The 16233-nt window shown below is 43.9% G+C and overlaps 2 protein-coding genes across 2 annotated transcripts in view; one reads left to right on the forward strand and one right to left on the reverse strand.

The window, feature by feature from the left end:
- LOC128408227 (uncharacterized) overlaps positions 1-2211 on the reverse strand; it is a 28997-nt gene extending 26786 nt beyond the window's left edge. Inside the window, exon 1 of the mRNA XM_053377621.1 lies at positions 1963-2211. Within this exon, the coding sequence (XP_053233596.1) occupies positions 1963-2101 (139 nt within the window). The 5' untranslated portion in view covers positions 2102-2211. The remainder of the gene's footprint in view (positions 1-1962) is intronic.
- A 69-nt stretch (positions 2212-2280) lies between these two features.
- Positions 2281-16233, forward strand: part of SHISA5 (shisa family member 5) — a 39517-nt gene continuing 25564 nt past the window's right edge. Inside the window, exons 1-2 of the mRNA XM_053377622.1 lie at positions 2281-2464; positions 15398-15560. Of these exons, the coding sequence (XP_053233597.1) occupies positions 2395-2464; positions 15398-15560 (233 nt within the window). The 5' untranslated portion in view covers positions 2281-2394. The remainder of the gene's footprint in view (positions 2465-15397; positions 15561-16233) is intronic.

Genomic DNA, 16233 nt, shown 5'->3' on the forward strand with positions numbered 1-16233 from the left:
GATTAAGAACAGACCTCCGGAACGAATTAAGTACTGAACCCGAGGTACCACTGTATTAAATAAAATTGTAGCATTAAAAAAATTACTCTGCTGTTACCAAAATCACATATAAAGCCCATCATTGTTATATCATATTGTAGGTGGTGGATCTGTGGTTGAGGGATCATGGATCCTGAGCAGTAACATATTTTGCTATGTGAAGGGCTGCGGGGTGGGGGTGGGGGGTGAGACTTAAATAGTGCTTGACAGCCCTGAAGTGTATTCCATTGTTGTTATCCTGCTGGGTTGGGTTGTTTTATGGAAATGCAGTGTGTTGGGGGGTTGCTATGAAGTTACTTGCAGCAGCAGCTCAATTGAATGCTGGGTGGGATGAAAGAACTGAGGACTTCAGCAGAGTTGTCTGGATGTCAGGTCTACCTGTAAAAAAAAGACAGCAGTTCTATCCACCAAGAAGTAATTGGAAAGGTGGACCTGCAATAAAGGTGTCTCAGAGTCTACACCTACACAGGTGCCACCACTGCTAGACTAGATGTACAAAGAGGGCGTGCGAAAGTGGTCACATGAAGGAAATGTCATCATCTGTTTCCTCACTGCAAAGTTTTTATTTATTGTAAACCTCTCCCACTGGCATTGCAATTGGCATGCCCTTCCGTTTCTGCTTCTCTTTGGTAATGAGCAGGTGTGGCCTGCAGCAGTGTGTAATTTATTGTGAGGGAACAAAGGAGGAAATGCAGCAATATATTCTTAAGTTTAGCATGTAGTAACAAGGCTAAGAAATGTGGCATCCTGCCACAAACGTCATTTTGCTAGCATAGAAGCTCATGCTGAAAAGGGAAACAATTCCAATGAACAATAAATAGGTAATTAATTTTCCACATGCAAAAAAATAAGGTGTTGCATTTCCAGACAAAATGGCTTTGATGAGGAAAAAGCTGGCAGGACCTGCAAGAGACCGTGGCATCTTTCCTTCTGATCACTGTTGTGGAATCCTACCAACTTCTTACACATTTACAGAAATAAGAAAGACAGTTAAATGGGCTAGGCTGCAGTCCCTGGGAGGGATCACAAAGACCAGAGGATCCTCTGGGCCTCCAAACTGTCATTTCTTTGCAAACACTTCTTGATGACCAACAAAGGGAAGGAAAACATCAGCCCAGAGAACAGGGACAGGCCATTTCCTCATCCTCCAAAGGCCATCCGTTGAGAGCCAACATCCTGTTCTTCATACCAATGGGAACGTATTGCACCGCTTTATTTGAGATAACCTGCAAGCAACCTGCATAAATTAAGCATATATTGAATTCTAAGGAATTCATATTTCAGTAGAATAAAATACATTCTAAGAAATAAAAGCTCCAAAAGTACAATTAATAATCATCCACCATCTTGCACAGCATATTACAATTGCTACAACAATTGTGGGCTACAGAAGGGCTAAACATGATGCCTTCTTGTCAGTGTTACTTCTTCTATTCCCATTCCAACCTCCACACTAAAGGTTGGTTGTCAACTGACTGGTTGAACCCTGGGGGCCCCCAACACAATAAAGTAGTACATGAGGATGATGATGATATATTATTATTTCTACCCCGCCTATCTGGCTGGGTTTCCCCAGCCACATTTCTTGTCATTGGTCAGTTACAGACATCCTGCACAAGCTGGGATTAAGGAGCAGAACTTTCTGGCCAGAGGACATTCCTTCCAAGGCAGGTCTCAGCCCTGGGAGCTCCAGTAATTGGTTGTAAGGAAGAAGTTCGTTGTCAGACCTGGACCTTGGGACTTTTAGGTTGCAGTCCTACACAGCAGGTATGGAGAACCTGTGCTCTTAGACTCCGGCTCCCATCAGCCCCAGACAGCACCCCCAATGCTCAGGGATGATGGGCAAGGATGGAGTGCAACATCTGGAGGGCGACAGGTCGCCCCACCTCCCGCTATACACGATTACACGGGAGTAAATCTCACCGAACACAGTGGGACTTCCTTCCCGGGAAGCAGGCACAGAACAGCGCTGTTGATCCCAGAGGTGTGGGAACACACCTCCAAGTTGGGCGGCGCTGGGGGACGACGGAGAGGCTCTGCACATGCTCTGGGGCTTCTTCATTCATGGCCCTCGGGGAAATGACCACCTGGTAGGGAGGAGCCAGCCCTGAAGCAGAAGCAGGAGGGAGGTGCCGGCAAAAGGACGGCCGCCGCCGCCGCGGAACTCCCATTTCGCTCAGGCGCTCGCAGGGACAACTGGAGCAAAAGCAGCCGGAGGAGGAGGAGGGGCGGGAGGAGGCGTGGCCGTGGCTCTTCGCTTTCGGGCAACGCGAGCCACTCATTTGTCAGGCGCGGAGTCGTCCGGTGGGTCTGTGGCTGCTGCTCGCGGGCTGACTGACTGAGGGGAGGAGGAGGATGGCCTGCGCTCGGAGCCCTTTCCTGACCTCCTGCGCCTTCCTGGCGCTCTTTCTCCTGGTGCCTGGCGGTGAGTGACGCGCTACGAAGTTGAGGGGGACTTCTCTGAGACCCTGGAGGCAGAGGAGGAGGGGGCGAGGGCTGTCTGTCTGTCTTTCTGCCTGCCTGCCTGGCGTCAACAATGGTGGGAAGGGAAGAGGGACGAGGAGCGGGTTGCTGGCGGCTTGCCCCGGGAGAAGTCAGCAGCGGGGAGGCGCAGAAGTGGCCGGCTCTGCATTTCAGCGATCAAGAACCAGCTGGTGGCGGCTCGGCGGTGCTCTGTGCATCCGCTATGGATGACAAGCGGATGGGGGGAGGCTAAACAAGGCGCCCTTCTCGGACATTGGGCAACTTCTAAGAAAGGGGATGCATTGAGCAGACATCCAGGGCTGTCGAGGCGAGGAAGAAGCTGGCGCTCCCCTGTCACACAGAGACCTGTTGTCCTTCTCATGTTTGATTAAGGGGCGTTCTCAATTGGTTCGTTCTTCGCCGAGGCCCCACTCGTGGCTCCTCATGCGTGTATGTGTCTGAATCTCCCGGTTTTTGTTTTTGCTTTCTTAAGACCTCCGAGGCCTCTTTTGTGAGCTTGTTCTCAAGTGTCACTGCCACCGGCCTCACCAAAACCCGCTTTTCATATTCCCAGACTGGCGCGTGGGGGGGAGCGGTTAACACCCGATTGTCTGCTACGACTAGGTCTGCTGCGTTTTACAATTGCGTGTCTGCACCTCAAGATCTTTATAAATAAGACTTCTTGTCATAAATAAAAGACAGCGAAGGTTTGAACATTAGCAGTAGTTTCAGACAATTATTATTATTGTTGCTGTTGTTATTACAACGAAAACCGCCCATTCCACTCTGGCTTAGAGCTATTTGGGAGATAATATAAGCTAAGCGTTGGAAGTAAAAGAATCTCTGCTCCCTGCAGTTATCTGTCCCAAGCCTATAAAATGGGGAGGGCAAGACACAAACGTTGGAGGTAGGAGGCTTTTGTGTTCCAGTACTGAGACCAAAGTAATCTGCTGTATGTCACTTTATGACAGGGTTGCCCTTGCTAGGAGAGGTGCAGTAGATTTTGAAGCAGGCAACTGAAATCCTAGGAATGGAGTAGAGGGGACTTGGGCAACAATGGTGAGGCAGGCAAGGTTAGGCCAGAGTGGTTCACACAAGGCCCTTATAGAAGAGGAAGAAAAGGAGGAAGCACCTTCTTCTTCTTCTTCTTCTTCCTCTGAAGGAACTAACAGTTGAGGAAGAAGTTACTTGACCAAGAGGTGTTTCACACAAAATTATTAATACAGTTGCTTAAAGTTACACTCTAAATTTAGGCAGTGTGAAGAAGATGAGCAACAGGTACTGATGTACATGGTGACTTCCAGTAAAAGGGAGATGAATGTATTTGGCTAGATTCACGTAGGTTGCTGTGTTGGTCTGACGCAGTCAGAATAAATTTTAAAAAATTAAAGAAATTGCCCACTAGCACCTTAGAGACTAACTAAGTTTGTTCTGGACATTTAAAAAAAAATTATGTATATGGCTAGAGGCACTTAAAAGCTAAAGCAGAAATGTGTAAGTTGTGGTCCTAAGCTAAACAGGAGCTCAGTAAACTTCTTGCTTTTTTGTATAACAACTACTACACAAAGAAAGCACACATGGTACAACCCAAAGTATAATTAGTATAAGTCAAAGCATGCTGTGCCTTGTTAGTCCCCCAAGGCCTTCCTGAGGGGCCAGGCTTTGCATTTCTGGTGTCACCATCAGTCTGCCTTTGCCAAAAAACAGGGCTGGGGAACCTTTGGCCTTCCAGATGCTTTTGGACTCCAACCCCCATCAGCCCTAGCCATCATACTCAATCAATGGTCAGGGATGATGGGACTTGCAGTTCAGCTACACCTCGAAGGCCAAAGGTTTTCCAGCCCTAAAATACACACCCTCCCACTAAAACCACCGGACTTTTGTTGCCAGGAGCTTCAAAAGCAAGGGAGTTGGTGAGTACCTGGCAAGTCTCAGGGGCATGGTTGGGGGCCTGCATTCAGGCCCCCAAATAATGCAGGCCTGTGCTAAACATTTTGCTTTGCAGAGAACAGAGGGAAGGAAGAGAAAAGGGTGGTAGATGTGGCCATTAACAGTAGTTAAACATCCATGGGTTTTGTTGCAGTTTTGAGATGAAGAATGGCATGGACACGTTACATATGCTACTTCATATGTATAGATGCACATATGCCAATCTAGGCTGTCTTTCAGATGTAAAGCTGCTCTGTGAGCAAAGGGTTTGTTTGTTTGTTTGTTTGTTTGTTTGTTTGTTTTAAAAGGTGGGGTGTGAAGGCACAGGAGATTAGAGGCCCCTGAAGATTAACTGAGGATTTAATGGAAAAGATTGAAAGAAGCTGCAAAGTGGGATTTTCTGCTTTGTGCTTACGTGATGCCCATGGTAGTGGGAAGCCACCCTTTCTCGCTTTCCCAGCACATTTGATGGAGCACCTCCCACTTTTCTCATATGCTTCCCCATCCATGATTTACGTTGTTCCCAACACAGCTTTTTATAACACAGGAAATTTCCATTATAGAAGAATTGAGGCTATGAAAGGAGCAGTTGATGATCTTGTGCAGAAGTGGGGTTGAGGGAACGCAGCATAAAGGGAAGAATTTTGTTTTTGTTTAAAAGGTTGTCATGGACTTTTGCTGCAGGGGCAAATGCACACTTTAAACCTGAGGCTGATGCCTAAGGGGTTAAGGAGTAGTTGCTGGTGTTTGAACAAATCAAAACCAGGGTCTGTGATCTGAAAACAGAGGTGATGTGTGTACTTTTGTAACCCAAGAAAATATTTAATAAAAACAATTTTTTAAAAAAGAAGTGTTGATAGTGAAGGGCACGAAAACAGTTATAGCAACAAAGGTATTTGTATTTAAAAGATTTATAGTCTGTGTTTCTGTTTTTTAAAAAGTGCTTAAGGCAGCTTAGGATAAAAGTTAAGCAATAACTCACCACAGAAAAATAAACATTAGAAAGCTATCAAACGGAGAGAAAATAAGAGCTATATATAAGGAAACGTGTTTGATTTGTGGGAGCATTAGAACATGGAGTAACTTTTCTGTGGAAGCGGAGAGAGAGGCTGAAAACTTTTACAATTCTCAGATAATATTATGCTACTAAATAAAAAAGCAAAAAATATTTGTCAGCAGATGTAGCAGGATGGACTAAGGCTATAATTCTGTATTCATTTACCTGGAGGCAAGTCTCATTGCACAGTGTATTCAAGTGCACTGTAAATAATGCAAAAGTCAAGATAAAGTACATTCTCTTCCCTTAAAGGTTGGGCCTTTAAGAAAGGCTAAAGGAATCCAAGTATTAACACAAAACAATATTTTCTAGAAGGGACATACATTTGTTTAGCTTTTTTTGCACACTGCTGCCACTAAATAAATATACATTTAATGCTGTTGTGTTCTGCTCTATACTTCTTGAACTAGTGCATTGTTTGTAGCTGAGCAGAACATTTTGCAAATGATATCTGAAGGAAACAAGTGCTCTTTTTAACAAATTAAGTTGTTACCGCTGAAAAGGGGAGGGACAACCCAACATTCAACACAAGGAAGTACTCAGGTATGTTTCTCTAGTCTCATTGGCCATTAGAGAAAAAACTGGTGGTTTGTCACTCAAAATTAAAGGCTTATTTATTCATATTAAATTTGTAATACCATAACTTACCATGGTGTGTGCATACAGTGGAAGTCCTCTGTGTAGCAGTCATGTATAACCCAGTGTGTATATTAGCCCAGTTATTCATCGACCTAGATTCTGTCTGCAAATGGTAAATTCTGGGCTATAGTCAACCTAGCCCTCACAGAAGGTCCAATGAAGTGAATGAAGCTAAGTTAGTTATGTAGCAACTTCATTGCACCAGGACTTCCATTAGTTCAATGGGGCTTCCCCCCTTCCTCTTCCTGTGCCCCACAAATTGACTTGGTGGAGGGTCTTGAGAACCACTGGAACAGGGTGGGGTGTGGGGTCGGACAGGGTAGTTTGTTTCATCTGTTTGTGCTGATGAAGCAATATGCTTAGTGTTACATTGAATTTCCCCCACTGTTTATTTGTGCTGCCTTTGCTTGCACTCCCTGCGCCCGCCCCCATAAAAAGGGCTTGCAGTTTTTTTTATCTGTTTCAGGAATGAAAAATTGTATCATGTCAATTCCAAGGTTGCAAGACTGTTTGTCTTTATATGACTGTGCTTTATACTGCATAACCTTGACTGTAAAACTTGCAAAGTTTGTAGCCTTTCAGATGTCACTAATCTTTGACCTTGGCTGCATACTGGAATCATTTTTACATTTTTTTTCCTGAGACCATTCTTGAAGCCATTTAATGCCACAGGCCTCTGAGCCTATATCTGCGATAACAGTATCTAAATCTTAATATATAATTTTCCTTTTGTGGGACGACTTCCACATTTCAAGCCTTAGTTTGTGAGGCTGTGAAAAGTGATTCCAGAGGGAACACTCGCAGCTCAGGGGCATATAGCACAGGTTCAATGTAGGGTTCGATCCCCAACATTTCCATGCAGAGCTCTGAACAGCCTGTAACCTAGAGAGTAGCTGCCATTCAGTATAGAAGGGAGTGAAAGGTCTCCCTTTCCTTCCAATACACCTACGCTCCTAGAGATTAAAACTGCATGAGTGGTATGAGATCATTTCACTGTGAAAAGATTTCTTCAGTTGATAAAGGAGTGTTCATCAACACCCATGTAACTATCCCGAGCAGCCTATTCGATCTTTTATACGGTATAAGTAACCAGATACTTTATAACTGAAAGTACTGTGATGGACTTCTATGGCATTTTAGCAACTAAGTTGGAGTTGTTATCTTGGGCAGACATGTGGCTTTGAGCATTACAAGGCTGTTTAGTTGTGCACTGGGTGGAGCGTGTCCAAACACAGGCCAGTGGCTGGGGCACGCCTTGAGGGAGGCAGGGCACAAATGGAGCCGGCTGTGGCTCACCTCACACCCACAGCTTCTCTCCGCTGTGGAGGAGCTGCATGTGGCACATCCCCACCCAGGAGAGGGGCAACAGCTCTCTGCCACTGACTCCTCCGGGTCAGACGTGACCCAGAAGTAGAGCTCCACTGAAGGAAGCTGCCTCCGCAGCTCCAGAGCCAGGGTCTGATGGGAACCTGTTGTGGGGGCTCCTGGTCCTGTTGTGGGGGCTACGTGCTCCTATGCTACACCACTGGTTGTGCAGAGTGATCTCTGACCCATGACACTCCTCCTTTAGTCCTTATCTGAAAGTTTTACTGTAGCCAGTACATAATGCAGCAGTGCTGGTCTCTTTACCATGATTAACACCAGTGCAGAAATAACATTCACTATCCCAATATCAATATTGATCAAGGAAGGGGAATAACCACAGGAGAGGGTAGCATGTAAGCCTGCAGCTCATTTCTGATCTCCTAACTATGGCTAGAGTACCAATAGTGTAAGGCCTTCTATTGCAGTGCTGGTGGAGAAGTATTTTCTGTGCTCCTGCGATGAATGGTTGGTTGGAGATTTGTGTATTTATTTATTTATTATATTTCTGTACCGCTTAATACAATAGCACCTCCAAGTGGCTTACATAAAACCGACAAAAATGCTACTTCCTGAAAACCAAACAAATACAAGCTAAAAATAGTGCACAACCATATGTCACAGATAAAACTGTACAAAAAAATAATTAAGAGTAAGAGCCCATGAAAGCTTGGGTAAACATGTTTATCTTAAAGAGGCAATTGAAAGCCATTACCGTCTCTGCTTCACAGATTGTCCAAGGTGGGTGCCACCATGGAGACAGTGACAATCTGCTGTTTGCGGAATGGCCAGCAGGGTCTCCTTGGAAGATCTTAAAAGTTCAGCTGGATCTGTACTGCAGGAGGCAGTCAAGAGCTTTAAATGGCAGAGGCAAAACCTTGAAGTTGGCTTGGTAGTTAGTAACCAGGCAGTGCAGATTTTGAACACCCAGTGTAATATGTGTAAAGCTGGTTGTTCCACCAAGCACCCTAGCAGATGCATTTTGCACCAGCTGCAGCTTCTGAACCCTGTATTCCTGCATGAAGTGCACTACACTAGCTTAATCACGAGGATAGCAGTGTGTGTGGGCCAATGCAGCAAGACCATCCTTGTCCAAGAATGGTTGTGCCATACTTGGTTTGCCAACATTTGCAAAGTTGGTAATAGGTGCTCAAAGCCGCTGAGGTCACTTGGACCTCTTGTGACAGTGGTAGATATAACAAGATTCCTGAACCATTCATATGTTGCTTCATAGTGAGTGCAACCCCTACAGGCTACACAACACAGTTTCCAGACTTGGCAACCACCCATCCACAGGGTCTGTTGTATCATGATTTACTGGTCCTCATTTAGCCTATGACTTCATCTAGGCACCAGTTTAGGACACACACAACCTCTCCTGATTCAAGTGTTGCAGAAAAAATAGAACTGGGTGCCATCTGCATTCTGATGACACCATGCCACATGTCCTAATGACCACTCCCTGTGGCTTTGTATAAAAAACATTTGGCCAAAACTGTGCTCTTTGGGACCCCACAGATCAGTTGCTGGCATTTTTACTTGGAAATAAGTTTCATTATATTCAATGGAGCTTGTTCTGTAAGTATATACAGAATTCTGAAAAAAAACCACCAGTCACAAAATGGCTATTATACAGCATTTGCATGATTTTCACATAGGTTGTCCCCTAGCCACCATCAACTTTCAGATTATATCTGTCTTTCATGGACTGAATTGTAAAACAATCACCTATCCAGCACTTTCCAGTGTCACCATGGCAAAAGAACATTGATCCAGGTCGTTGTCCTTATTGATTTTTACAAGGCGTCTCCTCTCCAAGCCACCATTGAATTCAAAGAGGGGCTTATGAAGGCAGTCAAGAATGGATCACAAGTTGAACCTACACAATGAATTGAACCCACACAATAGGTTTGACATATGCTCGCCACAGGGGAAAATACTGTCGGGTGGGTGGGTGTGAAGTAGATCAAAGAGGGAAGGAGAGCAAAGCCACAGGTGTAGAGGTACTTCTGCCTCACTGAGTTATTTAGTTGGGGAGAGTTGCAGAACTGCTCCCCAGCCAGTCAGCCCACTTCTGTGGGGCCTTTACAGAGCAGATCCCTGAGAAGATTTCCAACCCCTCCCCACAAAGCTGTGTGGGAAGTATGATGACTTTGCTGCTGCTAAAAACAAGGAATACCTGCATCTTCTGTCTCTCCCCCCCCCCCCCCCCGTTTCTACAAAATAAGAAAGCCTCTGGGTCTTGCTTCTTTGCCAAAAACAGTCTCCTCTGTTTCATCTCCCCCCACCACTTTCCCCGCATGGCACCCATAGCCACTTGCATTTCACACCCACACATTTCCCATTTCAGAAACCACATCCACCATACAGTGGTACCTCGCAAGACGAATGCCTCGGAAGACGAAAGAGTTTTTCGTTTTTTGAGTTGCTTCGCAAGACGAATTTCCCTATGGCCTTGCTTCGCAAGACGAAAACGTCTTGTGAGTTTGTTTCCTTTTTCTTAAAACCGCTTGAAGAGGTGCAGTTGCGACTTGACCGTGCTTCGCAAGACAAAAAACTCGCAAGACGAAAAGACTCGCGGAACGAATTAATTTCGTCTTGCGAGGTACCACTGTAGCTCATTGTCTCCTTTACTCTGGCCAGAATTTCCAAGGGAAGGAAGGAATTCCAATCAGAGAGAAAGAAGTAAGTAAGGAGAGAAGAGCAGTGGCGGGTAAAAGAAAGCGTCCGGTCAACCAGCCAGTTTTTGTTTCTGTGGGTTCAGGTTTTCTCATGGATGCCAGGGAAAGCCTTACTGGGTGCATGTGCACCCACAGGGACCATACGGTGGGGGGGAGGGGACACCACCCAGCCATAGTGATTGCTTTTGCAGGATTTCATCCTTAGGATACCTCTCTTTGGGAGCCACCAAAGCTTTCAATACGCCTCTCTGTCAGAAGTAAAATGCATGTTTTAGTGAAACTATTTCTCTTTTCCTAAGCATCCTGGGTTCAAAATAATACGAGATGGACTGTAGGAAAGGTTTAACTTGCTCCTGCCAATTGCTCTCTAAATTGAACCCCTGGCTCCCCACTTTGAATATTTAATTGATGATGGTGATGATGATATTGAGACAGACCAAGCTTCATCAACCAATGTATCTGCTGCTATAATAGGAATATAGGAAGCTGCCTTATACCAGATCAGACCATTGATCCCTCTAGCTCAGAACTACCAGCACTGACTAGCAGTGGATCTGCAGAGATCCAGGCAGGGGATCTCTTCCAGCTCTACCTGGAGTTTCCTGGGACTGAAGCTGGAGACTTCTGCATGGCATGTGTTCAGCCACTGAGTTATGGCCCTATTTCCCCATGGCTACAATCTTTAGAAAGATCTTTAGAGCCTCAGGTTCTTCATGAAATGGGCAGCGTCAAGATGTTAGTCAAGATGTTATGCAATGTGATTATATGTAAAAGTAATAAAAATGATTATATAAAAAAGTTAGCACTTTTTAATCAGCTTGGTATCTAATACGAAATTCCATGTCTAGCATAATTGTATCTATCTTGCTTTCAACTACAGGCTCACCCAGACTTCCTTTTGCACCATGTTTTAAAGCTCTGTGTCGAAGCAGCGCTTTAAAATTTTGCCCTGGCACTTTCCACAGGAAGACACTCGTTTTAATGCTGTACCAGAGCAAATGGCATTCCATGGAAAACCCAGTTGCCGTTTTCTCTAATTCAGTGGTGAAATATGGGACCCCAAAACCCCACACTCGAACACGGAGCTTATGGCACAAAAGGTGTAATGGGTGAGCCCTCCTTGACATAGCTCTGAGAGTCAAGCAAGGAAGACCTTTGATTAAAAAGCACCTCCTCTTCAAATGCACAGGAAATAAAGCAGTGGTGTGGTCTGGTTCCTTCCTTCTCATGTGCAGGAAATGTGTTAAAAGGCAGCAGCTTGAGAAAAGGGGAATCGGGGAAAAGTAGCAACTTTTATTTCCTCCATGCAGGCAGCATCTCCTAAGTGTTCAGTGTTGTCTTCCTGGTCTACAAGAAAAACAGCCTGGATTAGACTAAGAATTTATTAAGATACCTTTGAATTTCAGGAGGAATTAGGAGACAATTGAGGATGCCGCCATTGTGTTTTGAAGTGATAATTTATCTTTTTGCTCCTGTGTTTTTTCTGTATGCTTTATCAGATCTATAGCAGCTCATTGGCCCATGCAGTATTTTAGTCTGTTCCTTTAAATTGACAGCATTTCCTTAGGACTCATAGCTGGAATCCAGTGATCTGTACCCCCACCCCCACCTGCTCTGTATAAAGCAACTTTTGTGCAGAGAAACAACAAGATGTTGTAAAAGCAAAGTACAAAAATCTAGCCCATTTGGGACTTAATGTCATTTAACAGACCAGGATAACAGGCCAGAATTTGATTATCTGAACCAGATCAAAGCATTCAATTCAGAGCCTAATTAGACATTTTGTTAAGCATGTGCTTGCATTCAACATGTAATTTTCAGAAATGCTAATAGCATCCCCTGGTGGGCTGATAATTGGGATCACAGCGGGAAACGTGTCCTCAGTGTCATGTCTACTTTAGCCCTTATAAAGGATTTAGAGTCCTCTCCAAAGTATGCAAACACTATGGGCGCAATCTCTAGAAATGCAGGCTTGTTGACAGTTGTTATAAAAGGCAGAAGGTTGTTATAAAAGCACATGTACCCACTATGGGAAACAACTGGGAAAAAAAGAAATGTTTATGTCTGGCCTGGGCATAATTAGCTGTTCAGGGCACCTAATACAATCAGTGCAAAAATCATTAAGCAATAAGACTTACTGCCAGGCAACTCTGTGAAGGACAGCAGCCTAAAAACCATAGATAACAAACCCCAGATTACTTCAGTATCAATAGCAAACTATGACTGTTTGGATGGACTCCCTCCTTGAAGTCTGAAAGGCCAGCAGAAATCTTCTTCAGGGAGTCAAAATCATTGGGGCAGTATTGCAAAGTTTCTGTGCCCGCTGGCCACTGCTCTTGACTTGTCTAGAAGGAGGTTAGAGCTGTAGCAGACAATCTTCAGAAGTGGGGAGACCAGCCCATGGGAAGGGCAGCCAAACTAAATGTGCACGTGTTTGTTAAATATGCACTTGTCAGTATGGGTGGAAAACTTTGTTTACTCATTGGAGTGCAACCACTACGCCCCCCCCCCCGGCTAGATCACTTCCACTGTTGGAGCTGGACTGGGGAGGGAATCAAAGCAGTGGGGTGTTGAGGGGTTAGTTTTGCTCCCGTCCTCCATGCACCCCTTCACACCTGTGAATATTCAAACTGACATATACATGTTAAACAGACACATAGATGTCTGACTTGGTCCTTGAATATGCAGTTTCCAGGCCATGAATACTTTTAAATATTGTAATCAGTGCCTTCAACTAAGCCTGGAAAATAACTGGCAGCTGATGTAGGTTTGAATTAAACATTGCTAATTATAGTTGTCTTGCTAGTTTGCTTTACAGTGTTTAATCATATGTGTCAACTTGTGGAAAGCAAATCTATTTTTGAGTTTCATTTCAATTAAGTGTGAAATAAGCAGGAAGAAACCAGTGCACAGTGGTGGACCCTTCAGAAGGCTTAGAGCTCCTGCTTATCACAACCATAATGGAGTGAGAGAACATTTCCCCCCAGTTTGAGGTTAATGTTGCAATCCTGAACAGACTTAGTAGAAAGTCAGGTTGATTCTATACTGTTTGGCATGTTTCCAAGTAAATATATTGAGTATCTTGCTGTGAGGTTCAATCTTTTGAATTACCCAGTTTATGTCTGGCTGCGGTATTAGACTGGATGAAGGCCGATAAACTGAAGACAGAGGTATCATGAGTGAGTGTATTATCTGTCTAGAGAAGTGGGAGAAGTGGTCTCATCCTGTGCTTGATGAGATAACACTCCCGGTTCCTCCAAGAAAAAGGTTTTCACATTGTGGGATGGCCCTTGATCTATCTATCTTATTAGAAGCATAGGTTGCTTCTGCAGTATAGAGTTCCTTGTACCAGCTAAGGCTTGTGGACCAGTGAACACCTTACCTGGACAGAGACAGCCTGGCCTCAAATTAACCTTCTCAAGGTTAGACTAATGTAATGCACTCTGTTTGAGGTTGCTTTTGCAGATGGTTTGCAAAGTCCAGTTAGTGGATTACTCACTGGGGTTGGCTTCCCTGTCCATTTCCAGACCCAATTCAAAATTCTGGCTTTGACCTTGGTGGCAGCTGGCACTGTACATCAAGATGCAGATAGCCTTCTGTAGGTGCCCCTACCATCTGTGGTGAGTTTGGTAAGCCACCAGGAACTAGGGGACCTTTTCAGTGCTTGCAACCTAATTATGGAGTGCTCACTTCAAGTTCAGAGCATTCTGCCTGGCACTTAACTTGTTGTTATGTTGGACATAGGACAGAACCTTTGAGATGTAATTTTAGACCTGTTTGTTGCTTTCCCCTGTCTTTTGAGATCTTGCTGCCTTTTAGGTTTTGTGCATTTTTAATAATTGTTTGGATCTGTTTTATGTGTAGTTTAATTCTGCCCTAGGAATTTATATTGAAGTGTGATATAAAAATATATAAAATAAAATAAAATGTCCGTATTTTGTTGAGCTCTTCAGGCCAATATATTTTGGGACTATCCAGAAGTACCGCTTCAGCCAGATACCTTGGAAGAGATTTTATTTCTGACAATGTTTAAAAACTGGTGATATGTTGTTGTTTTTAAATTTTCAACTGATGATTCAGATTAACAAAAATGCTTGGATCCAGTGAGCAGACTCCCATTCTTGGGATGCTGTCACTCGCAGAAGAAGGTGAAGTGTTTTTTTGCAGAATCCTTCTTCCTGTTGGCCCTCCTGAAAAACTGCAAGGAGGTTGGGCAGCCCTCCAGAACAGTGTGAGAGATGCACCGGGTGCAGAGGAAAGGAGAAATCAATGACAGTTATTTTCTTCCCCCACTCCCACTTATACCAATGGGAGTTTCCACTGGATTGAAAGCTGTTTAGTGAATGGAAGGAGCCCTTCCTTTTGTGGAAGAACAAGTCTGGATTCAAGCCAAAGACTTGTGATATCATGATTGCTCCTTCAGAAGAACAAACAGCTGCTTTGGAAAAATTATGGGGAGGAGAAAGGCAAGGTTGGATTAGCCATCTCCATTGACACCATTGTTCTCCAGTTCTGGAGCCCCATACAGCAATTTTTTAAAACAACAACCATGAGACCCCGATCACAGATCTCCCACATCATTTTTGTTTGTGCCCTTGACTCAAATTACAGCAGTAGCCTGGGAGATGCATCACTCACAGAGAGTCTGCAAGACAGAGACAGAGAGAATACTCAAGGGCTGTCTCAAAAACCACACTTTAAGGGCAGAATATAAATGTTTAAGTAGTAAATAGTGGTTTTCTGCTCTAGCCGATAATCAAAGCAAGAGAAGGCTGAACTGGTGATGCAGGCAAGGACTATATTCAGAAGTTTCTTTTAGCTGCCCAAACCAAGGAGGTGGTAGCAGCCATTTTTGGGCACCTAGCTGTTTATGCAGATAGCACTTCTTTTGTAACAGATTGTTTCTTTCACGATGGATTGTAGAAAAATGTAAGCCATGTAAAACACAACGCTTGGCAGCTCTCCTCCCCCATATACATTTCCCTCACGGGTTTTACTAGATGCTCATAAATACTACTTTCAATAACCTTTTCCTTCTGAATGAGATCATTCTCTTCCTTCCAATGATGTACTATTTAGGGTTACAATTATGCAGGAGTCAGAAGCTTGTGCATGTTGGTATATAATTTCCAGGAGATCCAAATAAAAAGAGGCTATGCTGATTTGTAGTGAATTTGTTGTGAAACATGTGTAGCAAAATGACTTGTTTGTTTGACTTTATTTTCAGGTTTCTGTGAAGACTGCATAGAATACACCAATTTTAATGGAATTCTGATATCAGCAATATCTTGTCCAGAATTCTGCTGTGGAACTTGCAACAACCGATATTGCTGCTCAGACGACATGCTAAGATTGGTTAAATATGAGCAACTTGTATGTGATCCAGAAAGGTATGACTGGAGACTCAGCTCACTGTGAAAGTTTTGCTTGACACTTTGCAGATTAAATTGCTCATATTGACTTGGATGCCATAGTTAAAACTGAATTCCGTTGTGTGCCCATCATACCTGCGTTTTCTTTCCTTAGGGATAATTTTCAATTTTGTCGACAAAAATCTTTGGAAGTGTAAGATAGCCTTCATGTCCTTACCTGTCTTGGTTTATAAAAGAGACCAGATCTTGTGTGCCTACATGGGTCTTGAGGATTGAATTGCCTTCATACAGGGAAATGTTCTACCCAAGTTTAAGATGGCTGTGCTAAAGCTATTTTATTTTTTAAAAATCCTCCCTTGACCCAACAATGTTAGATAATGATAGGCCAGTGTAAAATGCTCAGTCTTTGGAAAGCTGTTTGAGCACATTTCTGCCATTTCAGTATCTGAGGTTCTTGAATGAAATGGATTATCCAGTCGTATTTCATTCCGACTTCAGAATGGGGCCAAGAGGACTTGGGCTGCCTTATTTGACAATCTGTGCCAAAAGAATATATTTTTTGCCAGGGCGAGGTGGTGGTGGGGATAATGCATCCCTACCAGTTCTACTGGTCCTCAAAGCAGTTTTTTAAATTAAAAAAACCCATTATTGATAACCGTATATTTCTAGACCACCTGTCAGAGATAGGTCT

The sequence above is a fragment of the Podarcis raffonei genome, chromosome 2 (assembly GCF_027172205.1).
Source record: "Podarcis raffonei isolate rPodRaf1 chromosome 2, rPodRaf1.pri, whole genome shotgun sequence".
Classification (NCBI taxonomy): Eukaryota; Metazoa; Chordata; class Lepidosauria; order Squamata; family Lacertidae; genus Podarcis; species Podarcis raffonei.